Source organism: Aythya marila, assembly GCF_965140915.1.
Source record: "Aythya marila genome assembly, chromosome: 8".
NCBI lineage: Eukaryota > Metazoa > Chordata > Aves > Anseriformes > Anatidae > Aythya > Aythya marila.
Window position 1 is genome coordinate 1,653,844 of NC_139049.1, and position 25,038 is coordinate 1,678,881.

At 40.9% G+C, this 25,038-nt stretch overlaps 1 protein-coding gene across 3 annotated transcripts; it reads right to left on the reverse strand.

The window, feature by feature from the left end:
- Nucleotides 1-65: 65 nt before the first annotated feature.
- Nucleotides 66-21,823, reverse strand: DIPK1A (divergent protein kinase domain 1A). 3 transcript variants are annotated; one of them, XM_082766166.1, is made up of 5 exons: nt 21,631-21,823; nt 6,711-6,845; nt 6,295-6,402; nt 4,740-4,916; nt 66-3,457 (listed from the first exon to the last, which is right to left on the reverse strand). In XM_082766166.1, exons 1-5 carry the CDS (start codon nt 21,682-21,684, stop codon nt 2,645-2,647), a joined length of 1,287 nt encoding a protein of 428 aa, XP_082622292.1. In that variant the 5' UTR covers nt 21,685-21,823; the 3' UTR covers nt 66-2,644. The 3 variants fall into 3 exon arrangements, with proteins under 3 accessions (XP_082622292.1, XP_082622293.1, XP_082622294.1); XM_082766168.1 differs by lacking the exon at nt 66-3,457 and adding an exon at nt 4,344-4,538; XM_082766167.1 differs by lacking the exon at nt 6,711-6,845.
- Between the last annotated feature and the right edge of the window lie 3,215 nt (nt 21,824-25,038).

Consider the following 25,038-nt stretch of genomic DNA (forward strand, 5'->3'; position numbering starts at 1 on the left):
CTTAAGGATTTTTATATTAACTCCTTCAGAAAAGGCAAGTGTGAAAGACAAGGCTACCCCATTAGAATTATTCCCATAACAAAGGAAAATAATATTGATAAAAATTAATGTAACTCTCAAGAAAAAAAATACATAAAAGAACTTTGTTCTTTCTAATTTCAAAAAGAAAGAATTACAAAAAAAAAATATTGCTTTAGAGCTTTTCTTTCAGCTTATGTAATGCTATGGGAGAGGAGTATGTATCTTAAGAAAAAATCTTAGGTAGACTTAAGCTTTCAGGAATATGTACAGCAACACTTATCCTGTTGTGACTTAGTGAAGCTGACAGTAACATTTCTTGAGGTATTTAAGCTTCCTCCAGTAAGTGAAATAAGTACTTCCATGTCCTTACTGCTGCTGGAGCAGGTATTGTCTTAAGGTTAAACCTTTTACACACACTTCAGTGATCGGACAAGGGAATTTGCTCTAAGTTGCACACGCATACTTAATTACAGAGGCTGTGATTTGCCTTATTTTATCCTTCATCTCAGGTTCATAGATACTTACTTGTTTGTCATTAGACTTACTGAAGTTGCTTGCACACTTAGAACAAGAGTCAAGTAGGCTACATGGCTGAGTTTTGCTTAAAGACAGTGACAGCTACTGAAAGAGAAGAGGAGGCCTGTTATTTATTTTAAAAGTGTATTTTTTCAATGAAGGCTCAAACTTGGTGCAACACCAATAAAAATGAAGGCTCTATACAACAAATGGCATTAACTATTTTCCAGTTTTTCCAAAAAGCTGTTTAAAATACCCAACTGTACTTTGGATTCCAAGACTTTTTTTTTCCCCCAAACCTAGTAGCGATTTGATTTTTTTTTTCCACCAAAAATGTGACTGCTTTACATTTGAGTGCAGTGCTGGTTACAAATACTTAATTTAGCTCCAGGATGAAGGATATTATCACATCAAGAGACAAGAGTTAGCACAGTCATTCTTTGAACTGAAAAAGCTGGTGTTTACAAAGAGCACAATTCTTAGCCCAAGCTGCATAATATTACTTACAGTATGGAGAAGTGATCTGCTTTTAGTCCTATGTTAGGCTTACTTATTCATTTAATACTGGACCTTTACACAAATAAACAACTTATTAAATAATGAAATAAAGCTCATCCTTACCTATGCTGAAACTGAATTAAGGGGCCAGCTATCTTGAGGAACAGAGATGACTGCCACTAAAAATCACTAAGGCTTTTGACTGCTTCATACCTAAAGCATTTATAAATTAAACATTAACAGATAAGCACAGTATTAAGGTGTTTTATGCACATCCCATTCTGTACAATTGTGAGGACAGATGAAAATCTAACAAACAACAGTTATGCTGATTAAAGGTGGTAGAGTGCCAGGATCAGATTGTGGTCACTTAAGACTAGAGAGTTAGGACTGATAGATACTACTAGAAAAAACAGAAAACATTCTACAGCATACCATTCTACCTTGTTACTATCTATTACCTCCATTTCTGCCAATTTAACTAGTCTACTAATTTTTTGCTATGTAATCTTTACTTAAAAAAAAGTTATATGATCCTGAACAATTCAACTTCTGTCCTGCAGTTATGACCCACCTTTGCCTTCTTCGTGTACTTTCTGCAGTAGTTGGGAAGGATTTAAGCACAAATCTATAGCTAAGTTTTTGTGGGCAGTAAAGATTCAAGACTTCATATACAACTGTTACTTGTTTCATTTGTCACAAAGCAGCATCTTACTATGCAGGTTTCCTGTTTTTTAAGCTGTTAGTACATTTTTGCTATCAGTACTTATTAAAATTATCTTATAAAATGGCATAGTCCACAGCCTTGCTTTTCAAAGTTTGCCACAGCTTAACTTCAGTTTAATAAAAGTAAAATAATTACACTTTCAAAAATTGATGTTTATATTGCTGCTAAAGTAGGTACATCCTTTTAAGTAATAACATCCTAAAAATCTTGGCTCCCAACATGGTTGGACTTTTAATTAAAAGTGTTGAACTAAAACATTCAAGATGCAAGTATGAGGTAACAAGGTATAAACAAAAACTAATTTAAATCTCATATTACAACCTATCAGTTCCAGAATAAAATTTTCCATAGTTTAAAAATTATCTATTAATGTGCAAATTCTGCTATGCAAAGGTATTAGTAAACTTCAATTGCAGCTCAATACACAACAGCAGCTTGGACTCAGTCACATTATTTGCAGTAGTGGTGGTTCCTCAAAACTATTCAGGATAAAAATCTTTTGCAGGTATTTCACAAGTGAACAACAATTTTCACAGATTTGTATGATGTTGCGTTAGATGATGTGGTGGCACAGTGAGTACTTTCATCCTGTTCAAGATCTGACAAAGTGCACAGAACAGTCAAGCATGCAGGGTTGTTTTTGTTTCCATAACAGCACTCTGGAACCCCAGAAGTGCTTTTGGCCTCTGCCCGATTGCTCAGTTGTACGTTCATCCTTTGAGAAGCCCTGTCATAAAGTACCGACTAAAGGGCAAGAATAGAACAGCCATTCCTGAAATCTGAGTAAAGAAGGGTCTTTAAAAAAAATGCTGCACATCATTTTTATCAAACATGGTAGGTCACCTCTCATGGCAGGCATCAGTATTTCTGCTGGTGGAGAAGCTAAGAATCATTTGTATGGGAAATTTTCTTCCACAGTAACATTTTAAGGTTATTGAGTATTAAAGAATGCTCCATTTCCATCTGATTTGCTGTGACTTTAAGGGCAATACACAAATACAGTTGTTTTTCTAGTTCTTCATGGATATCCGAAGGAGCACCACGAAGCAGATAGTCTTTAAGTAGCTGACAGACTTTTGCCAAGTTTGGCTGAATAACTTCTGTGGTACATCTCATTTTACTTTGGTCACATACAGTTCTACAGTCTGTACCGTAGACACAGTCCATGTCTGATTCACAAGGACGATCTTTAATCATTTCCTTCAAATTCATTTCTGGCACAATTTTCCTCATGTCCATCATTTTCAAATCATATTTATCATTGTATCCCAAGTTTTTGGCACTTGTATCACACATAAGAAAGTTTCCATAAGGTCCATGGAAAATATCTTCCACAAATTCTAAAAGCCCTATAGCTATTTTTGCCTTTCTTGGCCACGATGGAGTAAACCACTGGTCCATGCTTCTTCTGAAACCAGAAGGAATGAAAAGTTCTATAATCCATGGAAGACTGATTCCATAGAGAGAGGTATATTCAACTCTTTCAATTACATAAAGATCCCCACAAAAACCCATCAGCTTGGGAGTATGTTCTTTGTCCTGTAAGATCACCATTAACAGGAACTCATCTAGCTGCAGAAGTGCCCATGCAGACTTTGCTTCAGGCAAAGAAACTCTACCGTCTTTGTTTCCATCAGCAAAAGATAAGATGAGATTAACCAGTTCTGAAAGATTTCCTTGTTCACCCAATTTTGCCTAAAAGCAAAAAAATAAAAAAATAAAAAAAAATTAAGTGTAATTTCATTAACTACCACCAATCCATCCATAATTCTCCAACCTTTTAGTATGGTAGGGTATATTATGTTCTAGTTTTCATTGGTTATAGATGTTACAAGACTTGCTGCCAAGATGCCTGAGCAGCATTCTTCTTGTTCTGTTTTCCAAAGCACCCAGCATACAATCTTCTGAAAGTACCAGTGTTCTTTGCATTTCAAAATGCAAGGATTAGAATCCAAACACCGATTTTTCTAAAGACCAGTCTGACCAAGAACACAGTAGCCCGGTAAACGTTTTCTTAGATAAAGTAAGTAGAATTCTGATGTTTAGATAGGTTTCGTTTTCAGCTGATTAAGCCTTATAGATGTAGAGAAATTACACCACCAACTTTATTTCAAACACTTATACAAAATACTAAGACCTCTAGTACAAACCTCATACTCTAAGTGCACTGAAATACTTAATTCTGTTATTGATACAGCCACCTCCATTGTATCAATATAAAGAAAAAAGCCATTGCTGGAGTCAGAACCATTGCATTTTAAATTATTAACAATGCACACAGAAACAATGTCACACAGACATTTCTTAATTTTTCCTAAAACCTATTCTAAAAACCTGCTGCACATCCAATCCTAGAGACAAAACCACTGTAATGTGTTAGCAACTATCATCAGCTTTTACATAACTTTATTATATGTGTGCACATTTGTACACATACACTCACTCAACTAGAGCAGCCTTATTTCTATCACTGGAGACATAGGAGCTATATCAATAGCTCCTATTTTAGGAGAATTTTAGGACAGAAAGCTCCAAATCAGTGTTGACACAGTATCAACATAATGACTTCATATTATAAAATTCTGGTGTAGCATTAGGCAACAGAAAAAAAATATATAGTTCAGTTAATGCAGTAACACTTCCCAAACATGAACACTTTTCAAATTGTGCTCGTCTCTGGGGTTATTGCAACAAGTTTCAAAGTAGCAGAAGTACGGATATATTTTTTCTATACCAATGAAAGCTGTAGACATGCAAGACGCATACCAGCTTCCACCTGTTAAAAAGTAAGGAAAAAAATTGTTAGTTACTTCTAATTTTAAGATAAGCACCTCTGGGACAAACTATTTTTGTACTGATTATTTTTCCAACATTTACTTGGACAAGGCTCATACAACAGGGCATTCTCTCCAGCTACAGAAAAATAAGCCAATAAAAAATAATCATGTCACAATAAAATGACCAGGCATATACTTACTTTAAAAAGACCATACACCATTTCTTTGAATTTTTCAACAGTGGTTCCTCTTGTTGGTTTATCGAATAGAACTATTTCCTTCCTTGGTTCTGGATCAGTACCAAAATCAAACTGAGCAGCTTCTTCCATCTGGCATTTTATAACTCCTTGCAGATTTCCCCAGATTCCTAAATACATCTATGCAGGAAAAGAGGTAAAGAGATAAAAACACTGTGGAAGTCCTACCTAAATATCATCTGAACCCCAACTGCTGCTTCAGAAGTCAAGCAGCAGCACAGATTAGTACACTGAGTCCTGCTCACAGGTAGTGCACACAGTACATTCAAACAGTGGCAGCTTCAAATACAATACACTATTGCAGGGACTTAGGAGACACTACACTGCCAAAATGTAAAGAGCTTGATAAACAGTATACTGGCATCTAGAGCTCAAGAAGCATTTGGACAGTGCTCTCAGACACATGGTTTGATTTTTTGGGTAGTCCTTTGGGGACCCAGGAGTTGGACTCAATGATCCTTGAGGGTCCCTTCCAACCCAGATACTCTATGATTCTGTATCTTTGCTTAGGTTAAGAGTCTGATGATTCTGTTTGGGAAGCAGGATAGCAGAGAGATAGTATGCTGTGCAAGAGTCTATACTCTAGTAGACATACTGTCAAAATGTGGAAGGATCTCATCATCTCCTTGGAAACTAGATTCTGTAACTGTGGAATTAAAGACTTCATGGAAGTTACAGGCTTACTGCTCTTTTAAACTACAGGGCTGTGAGGATTCAGTCAGAGAAAAACTTCTTTGCTTACTCTTCAGCTAGACACAAATGATCCATGTAACACAGTTATCAAAAAATCAGCTGAATGCATTAATGGAACACTGAAATTTATGCATGATGTGTATTCAGGGAAACAGCGCAACTAACTCCAACATATCTATCCTATACTTGGGATTTGACTTGAAATTGCAGATTTAGGCACCTACAGCAGCTTATCCCAGAGGCCCCTGCTATGGCTGATGGTTCTTGATTCTGAATGCATCTCGCTGTCTTCTCACCTATACAAGCACAGCCATTTCTACAACTGCACTGTCTGCTGGATCAGAAAAGTTGCTACAGCTTAATGCCCTACAAAAAAAGAAAACCTGCAATTCCCTCTGAATAAAATCATCTGCTTTAGCTGGCTCATCCAAATCCCGGGGTCTTGGGCCTACACAGTGGAAAGGGGCAGGCACCTGGACAGGCAGGAACCACATAGACTATCACCACATTCAGACACACTCAGATCACAGCAGAGCAGTTCCCAGCCAATAAAACATAGTCATGTTAAAGTACAAAGTGCATAACAGGAGCAGAACTGCACTGGTCATCATTGTGATGTAGCTTCTCTAGCAGAGAATCTGCAAAAGGGAAATGCTACATTATAATCTCTGCCCCTTCAGCCTCTCAGACACACAGCCTGTGTGTCTTCAAATCAATAGAAGGAAACTAGAGTAATGCCTGCACACAGAATCACTGAGATTTCAATGGGAAATGATAAAGCTAAGTTAGATGAGTAAAGCCTTACCTGCTTATTGGGCTTTGTTGACAAACATTTTCCAAAATATAGTGTTTCTTTCGCACAAAGACTGCTACATGCTGACCCATCAATAACTCCAGTCTTGTATTTGTCACACTGAAACAAACATGGAGAAAAGTATTTAATACATTGACCAAGAAAGGAGGCAACAACCGTATCTCTCCCAACACCTGACCCTTGAAAGAAGTTTAAAAAAGGGGGAAAGGGAAATCAGAAAATTTTAATAACCCTACATCAAAACAACAGTAACAAATAACTGTTTTTATCTGTAATTGAAGATACAGTATTATTTCAACACAATAGAATAGCGGCATTTGATTAATTTACACATGGCAGTGACTGAACTGGCTCTGGAATTAGTCAAGACAAACACTTCAGAAACAAGCTATGCTAAGTACACTTACTATTATTTTCCTACAGTCATGTCCTCTGCATAGTTCTGTGTAGGTAGAGTACTGGACATACATAACCCAGCTGCCAATAAATACTACTAACCAAGAGATGAAGAGATATTTCATCCGCATGTATGAGAAACGTACCTAGAGAACACAAAGAGAAAGTTTTCTTTGTAATATAGTCAAGCATTAGTCAGAATGATAGAAACAAACAGGAATTTCACATCCACAGTGATAAAATAAACAGTCTGCATTACATGGAACATCCACTTCCATCAGTGAACTGACAGGGGAGGTCAGTTTAACTTATTTAAAAGGAAAGAAAATTAGGATATAAATAGAAGGAAAGATGACAGACCCTCAAAGGGCAAGCCATGCTTCAATAACAAATTTGATTAAAAATATTATAAACTGCCAAAGCTCAACTGCTTTTTTCTTTTTTCTCCTAAGATCAGTCACTTGTGTTCTGATTCCAGTAAATCATATTAAGAAGACCAGGAATGTTGTCAGAAAATAATGTGTAAAAGTATAAAACATGGATATACAACGAGCAGGGTGAACATCAGGAATAGGTTCCCTGTGCTGAAGTCTCCCATTCCTTCCTTGGGAAGGCATCATTTAATTATAAGTACAATTCCTCTGCACTAGCCTTATCTTCAGTGGACCTTCCCATAACTGTAAGCAATGTTCCAATTTTGTGTCTGTGGCCTCACATTTCTGTTTTTCGCTAGGGGAAGCAGAAGAATAAACTAAGAGTTAGGGAGTTCTAAGTACTTTGTAAAGGAGGGGGCAAGTCATGATTTTTTTTAATTCCTCTGAGACTGGTGTACTAAAAGTTTGATTTCCACACTTGAACTAGGATTAGAAAAAGAATTAGGAAGTCAAGATCAGCTTTAGCAACAGGATATAAGGAAAGTGCATGAGAGCAGCTATACTGGGTTAGTTTGAGATCCATCTCCATCAAGCCACCTGATCTCCAACAACAGTTACAAATAGATGCTGTATGAAGAGTGATAACATATATATCCCAAATACTCTCCCATTTTCCTCCTGAGGATCTTTCCAAGCCAGATGTGATTTTCTATATATAGTAAGTCTCAAATAATTTATCTTTTGTAAACTTACCCAGCCTCCCTTAAAATCTGCATAAGTTTTTAGCATCCACAACTCTCTTCAGAAATCAGTTACACTGATCTATCCATTTTTTCATGGGTCACAGCCTGAACTTCATTTTGCTTAAATCTGGCTTTTTTGATACCCACTAGTTCATGTAACCATTCCATGCTGGTCTCAAGCTGTGCCAGGGAATGTTGAGATTGGACATATGGAAGAATTTCTCCATGGAGAAGGTGGTCAGGCATTGGAATGGGCTGCCAAGTGGTCAAGTGCCCATCTCCGGTGATATTTAAGAGATGTGGATGTGACACTAAGGGACATGGTTTAATGACTGGAGTCTGTACGTCAGGTTGATGGCTTGGACTTGATGATCTTGAAGGACATTTCCAACCTAAGTGATTCTATCTTTAGAAAAGGTTCTGAGAAAGGTAATAAGAATGAGCAGTTTTGTCACTACGTCTATTTTTATATATATATATATATATATATATATATATACACACACACACACACATATATATAGTCTATATATTGTTTATACACACACACACACTTATGAGATGGGTTAACTTAGTCATTATATATGCATACACATACTGATTTCAGATGTCCCTATCCACATGGGAGAAAAAGCACTGTAATTCCAAGTTCTTAATTGCAGTAATTCCAAATTACTACAATTTGATAGTAGTTAACCTAAATCACAGTAAATATATGGCTTCAGCTTTTACATATTTTATATTTTTGAAAAAAATACTGTCACTAAAGAAAATACTTTTCTGCAAATACAGTAAGATCATTATTTCAGAATGCACGAAGATCCTTTGCCTGAAGTTCGCTAGCTTTCATAAGTGTATGCTGGCAAGCTCCCTCTTTAGAGTTAGGAGCTGCCCCAGCACCCTGAAGTCCACCTGTACTTCATAAGAACGTTGCTGGCCTCCCCTTGAGCAGAACAGAAACACAGCCCTGCCTTGGGCACATCCTGCTTTTCCCCGAGCACTCACAGCCACCCCACAACCAAGCAGCTTCAGCAGCAGTTCCTCCACAGGCTGAGCACCCAGGGACGTGTCAGGCTGGGCTGCGGGAAGGCCTGTGAGGTGCCACCACCTCCAAGGACACCTTGCAGCCATTACAAACCCCACACAACAGAGGAAACTGTAGGCTGCACCCTTAAGCCCGTATGACTTGGCTCCCCCTGAAGAACTGAGCCATACTGCAATTAATGCCTGTTCGTAACAGTGCAAGCAGCAAGGATATCGCTGCCACCATTGGCAGAGACTATTCCTGCCACCATTGGAGAGGACCCTCCGTCACCCCAAGTGCATCAACAAGGGCATGGCCTTTTGCTAGGGCCCATGCAAATGCCTGTACCCATGGCTGGTGGTCTGGGCAAGAACACAAAATCTTTAGGTTCATAACTAACCAAACCTATGGTTACCATCTGAAGTTTCAGGCTTGCTTCTTTGGCTTCAAACATGCATTTCCTTTTCTAAATATGTAATTTATTTTTAAGGAAACTAAGATCAAAGAAGCAGTTCTAATCAGTTGAACGGTAGCTTGGTTTAATACCTAACTGAAAAAAAAAACTGACTTTTCCAAACTATAACAGGTACAACCACCAGGAACCAGCGTTCTGCTCTCAAACTAGCGTGGTTCCAACTCTTCCACTGTAACTTCCCTCACAACACACTTTCCACACAGGCACCCACTCCACCTGAGGACTAAGGAGGACTCCATGTAGTTCTGTAAGGAACAGCAAGTCTCAAAGAGAAGCAGGAATGCAAGCAACAGAAGAAAAAACTACTAGGAAAATGATGCTATGTGTCTTAGCCCCTAATTTTATATCCTATTATCATTCCCATTTACAGCTTAGTGATTTAAAAAAGAAAAACAGATTATTATGAATCAAGGAGAAGGTATATGTAAGGCATTTTAAAACTTTCAAATGGAAAAGAGCAATCCCAAATTCTAAAAGCAAGTATATTTGAACTGTTACTCCAATTCTAAAGATATGACTCATTCTAAAAGAATGGATGAGAGCATTTTGGTTGTATTTTTAGAAAAGCAGGTATGCCCAAATGACCCTAAAATACAGTGCTGCTAACATCAAAGGCCTCAGTCCAAGGAAATGACCCTAATTCTCTCTCACCCATCCCACCCCACAAACAAAACCACCAAAAAGCCTGAAGTGAATAGCACAAGAAATTAACCCAACAAGTTACACAGAAAAGCAAGAGCATGCCTGTATGGCCTTCAGGCAGTTCCAGCATAAATATTGCTCCTGATGCTTTGTGTTACTCCAAAACACACAGTACCATGAAAATCCACATCAAATAATGTTTGTGGCTCCAAGATGCTAATGAATACACAAACACAATCTCTGCACAAAGGTAAACATAGGTACAAAAAAGGGTGAACACTTCCTGAGGACAAGCAGCAGATCAACACACCCAAGGCCTCAAAGGCAATGACTCATACCTAAATGTAGATCTCAAAGTCTCAGTCCACTGCCCTCACTACAATTTCATATTCCTCTCCTTCTACAACAGAAGAAAAATATTTTAATATACTCCTGATGTGATCTACTGAAGCTTGTTTATATCTGCACATTCTTCACCTTGTTCAGCACAAGAATTCAAAGCTTCAGTTAAAAAAAAAAAAAAAAAGCATCACTACAGTTCATTTGGGAACAACCCTCAACTTCAGTCATCTTACTGAAGTAAACAAGAGTCGTAACGTACTTACATACAAATCTAATGCAAGAGCCTTGATTTCTAAGTGGATTTTTTTTCCCAGAAGGATCTTGTCCACTTTATATATTAGGCCATGATTATCCACATTTCAGCTGAAAAGTCACACGATGATCTGGTCTTACAGCCACAGGAACTTCACTGACAGGTAAACAGGTCAGAAACTGTGTCGAGTTCTAAATTTTTCTGCTTTTAAAAACTGGAACTAAAACAGAACGATCACATCTTTGGACCTGCTGAGGCTGCAATTTAACTACATAAACTGCCCGCCCAGTACTGCTTCCTCGCATCACCATGCTGAAGACAACAGTCATTGTAATGACACCCAACAAACTGTGAGTCTACACCACAGATGGACGCAGGGAGTTGATCTGATTCACAGTACAACCCTGCAAATAGTTGTGGGATAGTACATCATGGAGAAAAAAAAAAAAAAGGCAGAAATATACTGATTTAATTTTGATAATAACCTTTTAAAACTGTGGCCTTATTTTGAAGTTTTGCTCCTTCACTGCCAGTGCTACAAGTGAAGCCTGTTTAAAGGCAACAAACTGCAAACATTACTTATCATTCACGCTTTAGATTGCTGAAGAGAGTAAGTTAATATTCCTTTCTGTAACATACATAGCATATTCACGTATCAAAGAGTCACTTGAAAAAAAATTGTACCCACCCACAGTAAATCATATTTATAGAATCCTTGGTCTTCTCTAAACATCCACAAGTAAGACTAAATATTATTGTTTATCATTAAATAACGTAAAGGTTTAGTTTATCCTGTATAAGATGTGCTACCAGGATTTCAAACTTAAAAACTGATTATGGTAGGGTAGATGTCTGATAGTATAATGGAACTATACACATCTGTAATATAAACATAGATTAAGAAGAACATGCAGTAAGAGTAACCAAACACATACTTACTAAAAAACAAACAAACAAACAAAAAACTTCAAAGATTTTGGCCACATGAAAAATAGAAGTGCTTGAGTACCCACGTTTTTTACGTATAACTAGAGAAGGAAATAGATGGAGAAAAGCTGCTTTAGAGAAAGCTTCAATCTACATTTAGGAATGAGCTGTAGAGAACCACCGGACTGTCATTCTAGACTACAATGATCATTTACAAGTACTTGTAAAAACATGACAAACCACCAATGCCATTTCCTCTTGGAAGAACTAAACAAAAGGCAGACCCACAACACCCAGAGGTGATCCGGGCCGGGCGGCTGCAGCCCTGCACCTCAAGGTGAATCCCTGTGCCTTTGCACACACTCACTTGACTCTGTCCTAAAACTACCTGGTTAAAACTAAGATTTAACTGTTGTTTTTTTCTGGTGATGCATCTTGACCAGAAAGTCCCTTCAACCAGTTCTTCTTTTAAGATATTTGATTGGGAATGTTTTAGAAATAAACAATTTAAACTGTTTTCCTCAGAGCCACAAAGACCCTAGTTGGAGTAACATGTAATTTCCTGTAAGGCTTGTTATCCATAATATGGATACAAACTGGAAGGAGTACAAAAGGAGACCAACAATAACAGTGTGTGGTTTACGGCACATTTAGAAACTGCTTAGAAAACCTAGGAGGAAACAGGCTGGTGAACACAGAACAGAGAAAAACAAAACTGGAGGCAAAGGGCTGTGGAACATCAAAAGAGAAATGCTTTATATAAGCCTTTCCCTTTGGAAGAACACTACTAAAATGAAAGAATGGCAAGATTTTAATGTTATTTCCTAGTCTAAAAATACTATATCTACAAGGTTATAACATTAAGAATCACTAGTTTTCTTGCAAACCATGCTACTTCAGCAGACGGATGAGGAGCAGTAGGAGTCACCTGAGACGCGAACCAGCAGTAAATGAGAACTGATACTTTACCCATCGGTTCAGAAATTATTTTCCCCATACAGAAGAGATCTGAGTTCATGCTCAGCTGGAGCTTGTCTATGTTTCCTTCCTGTCCGTTTTCCATATTTAGTCATTTATAATTTTCACCTATTAGTTTTTTCTTTTCAGTTTCCACCCCAAGATGTTTGCTTAGCCAGTCCTCTCAAGCCACACATCATCTGCTATTCTCTTTCTTCCAGTCGTTTCCAGTCTGTTTCCATCCCTTCTGACTGTGCAATGCTGGCCTCAGCTTCAGTCTTCCTCCACTGTCTGTCATCCTTTCTCAGGCAGCAGTTCTCAGCACTGCTCAGGGCCCCATCTGCTTCTTCAGTTTTCCCAGCACAACCTTCATGCTGAAGAACCCCTGCCCTCAGCTACTGCCCACCTCTAGAATTCCCTCGTCACCCACAAGCATCTTTCCTTCACAGCTTGGGGAAGCCAGCAGATACAGTGTGGCAAAGCAGTAAGAGCACGTCTCACTCCCTGTTCTCACCTCTAGTACCAAAAGCAAGCTGTGAGCAGGGCAGATGGATTCTCTGCAGAGCTTATTCTTCATACTCATGCATGCTGTTTCAATACACAAAATAAACGAAAAGCAGCAACCAAGACCTATTCTTCCCCAGCAGGGCTGTCCCAGGCAGGCCAGGTTACCAGCCTTGAGGCAGTCAGTCCTCCAGCAGAGGTCTCTTGGAGCAAAGTTTTGAACTGAGAGGTGTATGAGACCAGCAGAGCCAAAACATTTAAGGTACAGCATGGATGGATTGCCTGGTCTGGCTGGGTTGTAAGCACACAAACACATTTTTCTCAGACTGTCTTCAGAACACAGTGTGGTTTTTTGGTGGTGGTTGTGTTTTTGTGTTTTTTTTTCCACCTTCCCACTTACTACTGGTTGAAGAGCAGACAATACGTAACAGTTTTGGCACTTACAAAAAAAACATGACATAGTCATTCAGGTTTGATGTCTCCTGTAATAATTTACTTATTTTCATTTGTTCTTATACCCCATTAAATATGTGCTCTCATAACCTAGAGTTTAACTTTTTTTTTTTTAGTGGCTTCAGCATGGCAATAACACCAATGAGTGCTCTGTAGAGCAGTTCATGATAATGTCTAGGTGAGTCATTCATCTATTTTTACATTGGCTTAATGTTTCTCTAACTCGATACAGCATCAAACGGAAAGAATAACCTTCACCTCTGCAATCACAATGAGAAACAGCAACATCAGAAGAGGAATACAAAAGCTATTTGTAAATTAAAGCACAGTATTTTGAGAAAATCAGATTATATTCAGTTACTGTTAACTATTCAATAAAGGCATGGTCATCAGTTTTTGTATTCACCTTTTTGTTAGGATTAAGTTCTATTCAGTTGAGCAAACAGCTGCCCATTATTCTCATTTCCACTGTTCTGTCCAAATCCTCTGCCAAAGGTTACCAGCACAGACCAGAGACCACAGAAGCAAACAATTAGATCGCGTATTCTGGGGGTCAGGTTCTGCATGAAAACTGATTTGCACTGCAAGCTTGCAATAGGCAAATAATGAGGTGGGGTAGCTAAGGTATGGGCAGCATGCTTACCCTGCCACCTTTGCTGTGGATACATATGTACAGCAAATGAATGGAGCACGGGGCTGGAGGAGCACCCTAAACCACCCCAGCACAATGCCCCTGAGCTCAGTTGCCAGCCCCGTCATGCCTCATGATGTGCCAGGCTGAGGTGAGGATGGCAGCATGGGGAAGGGCTGGCTCAAACCATCCCCAGCTTCTTTCATGCACATTGTCACAAAGCTGACTTGAATTATATTTTCCATCTAAATATGTATCACCAGTGAAGTTCTGTGAACCTAATCTCATACAGAGTTTCATCACGTGTTTCATAAAATAAACAAACAACCACTATGCACACACAATTCTCATCCAAACATCCCATCTGAAAAGGAAGCAGGTTTTTAAATAGCACAGTGTTCTACCTTGGTCTGCTGCCAGCATGCACACACACAAAAAAGGATCTTGTTTGGACTTTCAGGTAAGTCCATCTCCTTCCTACCCAAATTCCCACTCTCCTCAGGCTACAGCCGCGGCGATGCAGCACTACAGGCGGCAAGAGAGAACATCCGTCTCCTATGCTCCATCCAGTGCTCAGCCCGCAGCAGCTAGAAAGGCTGACAGATGGCATACTGACAATTCCTCCACATAAGAGCTTTCTCCAGAAATGTTTCTGAAGTTAGCAGCCCAACAGTACAAGCATCATAAATTAGGAAGTCAATAGCAAAGCTGGATGCCTTCTCTCTCTCATGTACTTTAATTTTAGTGTCTTTCATTTAAGAAGTTACGTTTCTTCAAATTATTATTTTTTTAACCCTAGCAGAAGTCACCTCATATCTTAATATACCCTGTACATATTTTTGAAGGAAACACTTTCCCTTCCAGTCCTATTCTTCTAGGTACTATTTCATTCATAAAGTAAATAACAGCACTGGTTAAAAATAAACCAAAAATATTTCCAATCCAAGTGGCATAATTTAATTCACTTAAAACACTCATGTTCATGGCTTTCCCCTTTTACCCTTGAAAGGGCATGCTGCAACTCTAAGGCAAGACCAACTTTGCAAATCTTTAAGAGAAAAAACAAAAAAAAAATCAAGTCAACACAAACTGTATTCAGTTATAGCATTTCCTACTTTCTTCCTGTTCAAGGCTACTATCTATAAACAAACTGCAACCAGAAAGTCCATTCTTGCAAAATAAAAGAACCTAATTTACATCTCAGCCATTTCAGCCAGCTAAAAATCATATGCCAAAGAAGTATGCGAATGACTGTCAGTCCTTATGATTACACTGATAAAGGTTCGATGTTAGGTTTACTTAGCTTCCCTGGGGTAGCATACAGAGGATCTATTTCATACAGTGCAAGTCCCTGTTCACCCCATACTGAATTCTACATTGCCTTTAAGTTCTGTTATTCAAGTCAGACAAAGAGGATGATAAAGTGAAACCATGGCCCCAACCATTTCTTTCCAAAATCCACGTGCACAACAAGTTATTGAGAAACAAAATGTCTTTGTGGACACCAGTATCTCCCTAAGGATGGCTAAGTCTTCCGTTGACAACTCCTTTTATTCCAGTGTTGTGATCCATCTGTAACTCATTATTCTAACACAAAGTTCAAGGAGGAAGATTTGTGTCTTAGTGGAATTTTCCCACAAGGGAGAGATCGTCACTTGATGCAGAGAAAAGCCAGAAGCAGCTCTGAGAGGTGTGAGTTGTTCTGCTTATCTCAGTGCCTACTTTCACCTCCCCTTTGGCGTCAGCATCCAGCATTGTCACTGAAAAGACTCAGGACTGCTGCTTGGTAGTGTTCAGATGAAACAGCATCACCAATGGCCACTTTTCATGTAGAATGGGGAGGGGACTGAACCTTTTTACTCCTTCCAAATAGAAAAGCCCAACTTACCTAAGGATCTTTTTCCTGTTCCCATCATATCGCACATTTCACTTAAACAAAAACAAAACAAACAAAAACAGAAAACTCACACACAATCTTACTTCAACTTTTGCCTATAAGATGGATATTGCCCTGAAACAAATGAATCAAACCAAGGCAGAAGCTATTGCAAGACATCTCCTTTCTTCTGCATCAGATGTTCTGGCAACTCCAAGTGCTTTTTCTTAAAAGCAATTTTTAGTTTTGTTTGTCTAAAGAAGTATGATTTAACAGAAACTGTCATGATCTGAAATACATTCCACAGTTTGATCCCCAATACCACACATAAAAATGATCTATGATAGAAATTGCATCAGCACAGAGTTTCTGGATATGTTTACTTCAAATCACCAGCTTGTCTTCTAGGGCTTTCTAGCTCACACAAGTCCAGATCAGGATCTTTAACTCCATCACACACACTTTTGGAGGTTCAAAGTAACATGACAACTTCTATTATGTGAAATTCTACCCATGAACACGAAGGGGTACCAACCATAATGGTAGAAAGTTTTCAGTAATTCAAGCAGCATCTGTGAGAAACAGAAGCTCATAAAACTTTGGGAAAAAAAACATGAGTGGCAAATTATTACAAACAAGCAACCACAAGAAGGACACAGATGTGATTTACAGATACTAAGTGAAAATATATGAAAAATTATTGTTCCACAGCTGTAGTCAGTCTGGAAAATCAGTCTGCATAGAACAGCATGCTTGGGACAAAGTTTGAGTGTTTGTTTTTTCCAAATTATTATTTTTTTTAGAATTGAACCTTTCATAACTATTTAATTACCCAGTGCTTAACAAAACATTGCAGAACACCTACAGGGAAAACTAAAAATGATTTTTATCACTTCCTCATTTCTACAGACAATTCTGACAATGGTCTTCTTAAAGCCCATCACAAGACTCTTCTCTATATTTTTTTTCTTTTATTAATAGGATTACCAAAAAATTCTAATAAAATTATTTTCTTTATTCTGCCCCCTCCTGGAATAATAGGAAGTTCCAATGAATCAGGAATCATAGCAGGTGCTAATGATTATCTTTCATCTATCTGAAAGCAAAGATGTAGTGATTTCCTGTAGGGAGTGAGCTTCTTCTTTTTTAGCTATTTCTAGTAACCCTAATATTATCGAACAGAAATACTACAAAACACAGTACCACTGATAAAATCTAAAGAACATTTGAAATAAATCATAAATTTTAGGCAAAGCTGTTTCATTTATGAAAAATTACTTAGAAATCAACATTTTCTGGGACAACAACCCCGCTGCCTTCCTCAAAGTTTCTTGCTGACTGCTTCCATGTGTGTTTACAACATTAAACTTTAAACCAAAGGCCTATTTTTAAAGCACCTTCTCATCAAACGCAAACCATTTAGTACCATCTCAGAGATTAGCAGTGGTCTGCAAGCCTCAGGACCACTGCTGAGCATTGACCATATTCATAGCACAGGAAATAACACTATTATCTGCATTTATCCAAATTTGTCTTCCTTCTCACGAAGACAGAGAAAATGCATTTGGGACAGAAAATCCTCCCCAGATGCCATCCGAATACATCATACACTTGGCATGAAGTTCTGGAGAAGCTGTATTTACTCTGGGCTCAGCACTGTGCCAATGCATACTTGTGTGGCTCTTGACCTGTGGGACTCACATCTTGCCAGTTCAGAGCACGGACACGAGCACACACCTGCTTGCAGAAGACCACAAGGTTCTGCTTGCTGTGATTCAGGGGGCAGTACTTTAATCTGGACCTCCTTATCAGGGTCAGCAAAAGCTCTGATCAATATTTTGTTCTTCCCATGAATTCTCCCTACCAAATTTCCGTTTTAAAATCAGTCTAGGAGTCTAGACACATTTAGCTCACTTCATCTAGGAAGCGTCACACCTGGCGTGCTGTATGAAGCAGCAGGGACACAGCCTTACTGACCCTGCTTAGCCCACGTGTGCTGGTACACCCGGAGCGCACCAGGCTCGCTGCATGCACACTCAGCAGATTGTTTGAGCACGGTTCTGAGCAAGAAGTCCCATGTAGCAGTTTGGGAATGCTACTTATAAACAAGTTTCATTTGGAATTCTGACAAAATCCTAGAAAACTTTTAATAAATAATATATTCAGAGCACCAGAATGACTGACAGCTCTGAAGTGATAAAAAGAAACAAAAAAAAAAAAAAAAAAAAAAAGTTCAAAACTAGGAAATACAATTTCTCTGTTCTGCTCCACTCTTCCAACAAGACTTTAAACACGAGCCAGGGAACACAAGGAAGAAGAAAAGCATTTGTAAAGGATACTTAAAAGGATATTACGGCATCAACTTCATCCATCATTTGTACATTCCACTAAGTCATACGCATTGAATAATAATTAGACATTCATTCCCTGGAACAGAACTGGAAACCACTTCTGGCAAAATTCAAGCCTGGATGCACTCCAAAGCATATGGAGAGTAGCAGATCAAAATGCAACATAGCTATTTGCCAATTTTTTGATAAGTATACTTTTTATTTAAAACATTCTTATGGTTAAGGGATATTATAGTGTAAAACTAGTGAACACTTTTGAGAGTTTCATTTTCCAAAGTACTTCACATAACCATAGCCTAGTAGTCCTCTCCAAATCTCCAAATCTCTCATTCTACGTTAGCAACTGGAAAAAAGATAAAAATCATAAGCTGATCATGCTAGAAATGCTGTTTTTTTCTCTGTTCAGGCTGATTTATGGATCACAGGATGCACTTCAGGTAGGCTGACAAGATCTCTGAAAATACTAGCTCACGCTGTCTTGGATGACATGCCCTGGGCACATTCACATTTTTAAGAGCATACAATGCACACTTAAGATTATGCTATTTCCTCAGATTACTTGTATCCTGAATAATCAAAAAAGACATATCGTTTGAAATTCAAAAGGGATAATGATCAAGACAGAAAGCAGGATACTTCCCCTTAAAAGGTTAAGCAACAACAACAAAAGGATTAAAAGCTTAGACAAAATGATGATGATACATTATGTGGGGCTTGAAAACTTGTTCACTCTTTAGTCCTTCAAAGACAGTCTTTTATGTTACTGAAGTCCACGGGATGTCCCTAATGATCTGCAAACTCGGTCCAGAACCTCTAGCGGCCAGAAAGCTTTCAAGCCTGGAAGAGTCATTTACGTGATTATTGATATGTGCAGTACTGCTGGCTTGCCCTCAGCCTCTTAACCCAGTTATTAACTACAGCTATCAGAAAGAACTTCAGGACAATTTCATGAATTTGGGATACTAACCTCTCCTTGCAAAACCTAAATCACAGCTGTAGAAAAGTGTTAGTCACTCAATTGTAAGATCCATTAAATTTGTTTTTGGTTTGTTTCTTGGCAGTATTTAGTATTGTTGAGAAGTTTGTCAGGTTTGAAATTTTTTGTTGTTTTGTTTCACTTTTACAAGCCTTACAGTCTAAGCAGCAGGATTTTTTTGTATTTCATAGTTGCTACTGTTTTGTGTTGAAACTTCAGCACTGTTTCTGTGGATCTCTAACCTCCAAGCTTTGAACTAAAGCAAGATGTCCAGAAGTTTTCCAAGCTCATTTTTGTATGAGCTGATAATTGGCAGCACATTGCCCTTCGCTAGAAAGATCAAATGATTACCTGTGGTCTTGCATTCTGCATGCAAGCTAAAGAACATGTCAAATACTGACAACAATAAATAATAACAGCACATTTGGCATAAGAGCATCAGTTGCAAACCAGCTCCATAGCATCCCGCTTGTACTGCATCAGGAAAGCTAGAGGAGGTACTAAATTCTTTGTTGCAGAACTTGATGTTCTATCAACTCACTTCACAACACAGTTTTCAAAAAGAATGGAACACCAGCCAATAACATTTGGAAGTCAGTCAGCATCGCTTTCCATTGTACAGTCATCTTCCCTGGTGTGCTACATTAAATATTGCATAGCAACACTGCACAAGTCCTAGAACTCCCCTCTCGTTCATAGCTACATCTCAGAAAGTTAAGTCTAGCATTTAGTTAGGGAGCGTTGGCCTCTCTGGAGACAAAAATCTCCATAGAACACTCAGTGAGCAATTAGTAGAGTTGACCCATGAATACATTTGTCACGTACCAACAGTAGCATGCTGTCACAAGTCAATATATCGATAGCTTGCTGCCATTCTGCAGATGCATCAATTACCAACACACATTCACTGTGTAACACAGAAAAATAAGTTAACGTTCACAAAGCTCTTACTAGCTCTCCTCAAAACAAGTGTGTAGAATACTCTACTAGTTTCCAGGGTGAGAAAGCACAAGCAGAAATATTTTTAAAATTTGCAACAGAAACAAATATTTAACTTCTTTGACTTTTCTAATAAATGACCTGGCTGTTTCTTAAGAGATTTTAAAATCACACATTTTGCTGAAAAAGCCTTAACGTAAATGCTGCGACGAACAGAGAAAAAATTATCCAACATCAGCACGTGATGATCAGAGACAAACTTATCATCAAGGCAAAGAAGACAGACAATTTACAGAACCCTAGTTTGAAAGGTAGCTCACATACTGTGAATTCATTTGTATTTGTCCCAGAAACCTTCTGCTATGGGAATCCAAATGCTGCACAAGTATCCGCTCGGGTAAAGAGTTCAAGGAGAATATTTTCTGGTCTGAAAATCAAGTGATAATTGACCTAGATTTCCTTATACATACCATAAAACAAATGCCAAAGAGGATAAGGTTATACCTGTGTCTGTACACTTCTCTTTGGATTTTAGGTCCCATTTTAGGCAGGTCCAAAAAGAGAATGGGATCAGAAAAGTTCCAGATGAGAAGGGATTAACACGTTAGAGACTTTAAGATGCATCAGGATGAAATTCAATTTTTCAATCCAACAATCAGAAAACATTTAATAAGATAGCAACAGATGACAGCCATAAGTAACGTATAAGTAAGTATTGTATTAATCCCCACCAACTCAAACACTCATTTCAACTATAATTGAATTTAAGACCTGAGGAAATGGCTTGAAGCTGGGACAGGGGAGGGTCAGGCTGGGGGTTAGGGAAAGGTTCTGCACCAAGAGGGTGGTCGGGCACTGGGACAGGCTGCCCAGGGCCAGGGGCACGGCACCGAGCTGGTGGAGTTCAAGGAGCATTTGGACAACACTCAGACGTATGGCCTGATTTTGGGTGGCCCTTTGGGGACCCAGGAGGCGGACCTCGCGGGTCCCTTCCAACTTGGATATTCTAAGACTGCTCACTTACGAATTAAAACACAGCGCAACAGATAAAAAGAAGCTCAGAGGGTGTGTCCGGGTGGACACACCCCGAGGCCATCGCGGCCGACACCCCAAGGGGCGACCCCTCGCGCGGGTACCGGGCCGTGCGGCGGAGCGCGTCCAGCAGCGCGCCCCCGGGCGCCGCGCCCTCCGCACCAGGGGCGGGCAGGGGAACGGCGGCGGCTGCCCGGGGAGCTCGGGGCGCCGGGCGGCGGCGTGTCCCGGCCCGCAGCCCCTGGGCTGGCCCAGGAGGCTCGGCCCGGCCCGGCGGACAGGAGGAAGGGGCGACGGAGCTGCCGCGGCCCCGCGCCCGGCCCGCACCTGTTCCCACCTCCCGGCCCCGGGCCGCGGGGGGCGGCCGCCCGGGAGGGAACGGCAGGCTGCCGGCACCCGCCGCCCCGCACCGCGGCCTCGCCGCCGGCCTACCTGCGCGTAGTGGGGCTGCCGGAGCCAGGCCCCCGGGAAGAGCCGCCTCGCCATGGCAATGGCACATCCCCGCAGCCGGCGGGGCGGAGCGGAGCGCGGCGCGGCGCTTCCCCGCCAGCCCGGCCCGGCCCGGCCCGGCCGCCAGCAGCGGGAGGAGCGCGGCGCAGCCCCGCCGGGCGGGAGCCGCTGTCAGGCGCCGTGCGCGGAGGGCGGGCGGCTGCCGCCGGCTGCCGGGGGGAGGCGGGGGCCGGAGGGAGCGGGGCGGAGCGCGGGGCGGCACCGCCGCGGGCTCCGCTCCCTGCCCGTGGCAGGAGCCGGGGACACCGCGGCGAGGTGCGGGGACAGGGACGGGGACGGGGACAGGGGCAGGGACAGGGTCGGGGACGGGGACGGGGACGGGGACAGGGGCAGGGGCAGGGACAGGGGCAGGCACCGGCCGCCACGCAGCGCTCAGCCCCCAGCGTCCAGCCCGAGGAGAACTACGGAGGAGCCTGTTAATGAATAACGTGTCCCGGTCACCGACCGGCCCTTAGAGCCAGCGGCGGGGCTGCTGCAGCCGCGGCCGAGCATTTCCCTCACAGCACGGGGAGAGGCTGGCCCAGCGACCCCCGCAGCCCCCGGCCTCCTGCCCCTGCCCGCCGGCTGCCCCGCACTGGCCCCACGGTGGCCCCGCAGTCCCCGCCACGCTCTGGACAGCAGGTGTGTACATCCGTGTCCTTCCGGCACTCCAGCAGCACTGACAGCATTCAACAGCTGGTTTACTGCTGGAAGGAAAATAAAAATGTGCGTTTGTCACCACCTTTGTCATGGCAGCTGCCTCTGGTAGCACCCATAAGCAGCACCAGACTAGGCCACACCACACCGTTAGGTGACCGGTGTCAGGCTTGCCACTGAGGGCGTGAGAGCGCCACTTGGGCCCTGCCGACTGTCTGCATGTGTCCCCATCACCGCTCCTCCTCGCTCCTTGGCCACTTGTTTGGAGAGCCAGGTAGCCATGGAGTGGTGTAGCATTAACACTTGAGGGACATCGGGTCTTCCAAGTGGCACAGAATAACCCATCACTTTTTTGTCATGCGGTCTCCTAAGGCCTCACATGTTGCGGGCAGTCCCAGTCCAATTGAATTAGTGGGAACATTGTTAACTTCAAGTAAAATTGTCCTTTGTTACATAGCATTTAATTTTGTTCTGTCTCCTTGCATGTATAACTGGTTTGTGTTTTTTTTTAACACCATGTCTTTAGTGGAGTCAGAAGCTGGGAGACTCCAGCTCTGACACTTTTTGGCTGTGGGACATTAGGCAAAAGGATAATGCCACAGTGTGGGGATAAAAATAATGAAATGACCATAACATGCTGTGGCCTTTTTTGTTCTGTATGTATACCAAAGAAAGCTGCTTTGATTAAAAGAAAGGTTACAAAAATGCTAGTGTAAGAATAAGTTATGATTTTCTGGCAAGGAAAGATGTGTATCTGGAAACCAAATGTTAGGAGGTCACAAAGTATTAGAAGTCTTCAGAATTTAAAGGGAGTCGTACTTCAAGATTTAAGAACACTCCACGACCGCTTTTTGAATAATATAATCACTGCCAGACTCGCTCTGAAGTATAAATCTGAAAATTAATTAGTAAGATTTGGCAGTCCCGTAAAAACAATGCTGGCTTTAATAACAGGCAGTGACTCTCACAGTCAGGGTGTTTTTTTTTCTCTTCCTATTCAGGCAGGCCCAGATGGCTGCGCTTTCTGCATTACCTCCCTCTACAGTTCAGTGGTTTGTACAAGCTTAGCTAGATTATGGGCATGCAACGGAAAGGCAACACAAGAGGAAACTACAAAGCAGACATTTAAATGTTTTGCTGAATAATCTCAAGCAGTTACTTCATCCAGTGCTCTATGCCAACCCTTGGAACAAGAGGCTGGGATTAATCATGAAATGTGGGTCTCCCATATGGCAGGCAAGGATCTAAATGTTTCATTCCTGTTACATCTGGATCCAAACAGTTCCTGGCATATGTTCATTAGGGGATGTATTTTTCAGTTAGTACATGATATCTTAGTCATCTGTGAGAGCAGGTGCTTTATGCCAGCACTGAAGTATTTAGTTATTCTTTAAGTACTCTTTGTGATCAGGCTTTGCTAGATGCTAAAAAGTAAGGCTATTTCAGCCTTTTTCAGCTACCTGTTAAACACCAAATTCCCAGCTAGGCCTCAGTAGATGCAATGCCGATGGCATTCAGTGGGTGTATAAAACCAAAGGAATATTTTGAAGATCGGCGGGAAGATGCAGAAAAAGCAACAGAGGTGGAAAATAAATCGTACTGATATATTTACAGAACATCTTTTCCATTCACACATACCTTTCCATTCTGCGTTTCACATATTACTCCTTTTTGTAAGCCAATGCCAACACTTTGTTATGTCTTAATGCCAAAACAGTAAAAGTTACGTTGATTTATTGCTACCTGTTAATATTTCTTATCCAGCTGTATCAACACTGAGTTGATATTGTGATGCACAGATCTAGTGAGAGAGAAATCCACTGATGATTATACATGTGTGTGGTGGTTTTACCGTGCTGGGCAGCTAAACCCCACAACCGTTCTCTCACTCCCCCTCCTTTAGATGAGGAGGGGGAGAAGTAAAGCAAAGAACAACTCACGGGTTGAGATAAGGATAATTTAATTAAAGGGAAATAATTATAATAATTAAATAAAGACTACCATGAACTAAACAATTTAACTAAGGGGAAGTAAAAGGGAAAAGGGGAAAAAGGGAGGAAAACAAACAAACAAAATAAATGAAAGCTATATGGAAGTGCAGAGAAAAGAAATTACTCTCTACTTCCCACAAATGAGCGATGATTGACCACGTCCTTGAAGCAAGGCCTCAACGCACGCAGCCGGTGTTCGAGAGGAGGACCGACGTCTTCTCAACGAGAGCCCACCCCTCCCCTCTTCTTCCTGTTTCCACCTTTTATTGCTGAGTGTGACACCACATGGTATGGAATATCCCTTTGATTGGTTTAGGTCAGCTGCCCTGGTGATGTTTCTCTCCTCACTTTTTGCCCACCCCCTAGGAGGGTTAGAGAAAGGCCCAATGCTGTGCCACTGCTGCTCAGCAGTAGACACAACACTGGTGTGATAACACTGCTGTTCCAGCTACAAGTACAGAGTACGGCACTGTATGGGCTGCTACCGGGGAAGTTAACATTCCAGCCAGACCCAGTACAATGTGCACTGTTTTTCACTCAGTGTTAAAGGTGAATGCGGCTTTGTAATATCTTCATATGATCACTTTCAGTACTGTGACAACTTGGTGCTTGTTACCTACTAAGCATGACTCAGAAAAAATTAACAGCTGTTACATGTGCTGAAGCATCTGGTAATTCTGGACATAAAATGAATGAAAGTATG

Bases quoted from the DNA above. Each gene is read 5' to 3' on its own strand.
- DIPK1A (XM_082766166.1), bottom strand. From the start codon at position 21,684: ATGGCGAGGCGGCTCTTCCCGGGGGCCTGGCTCCGGCAGCCCCACTAC. The intron at 4,917-6,294 runs GTAAGGCTTTAC...TTTCCTGCATAG, and splicing joins CAACAAAGCCCAATAAGCAG to ATGTATTTAGGAATCTGGGG. The intron at 3,458-4,739 runs GTAAGTATATGC...TTTTGCTTTTAG, and splicing joins TGGTGTATGGTCTTTTTAAA to GCAAAATTGGGTGAACAAGG.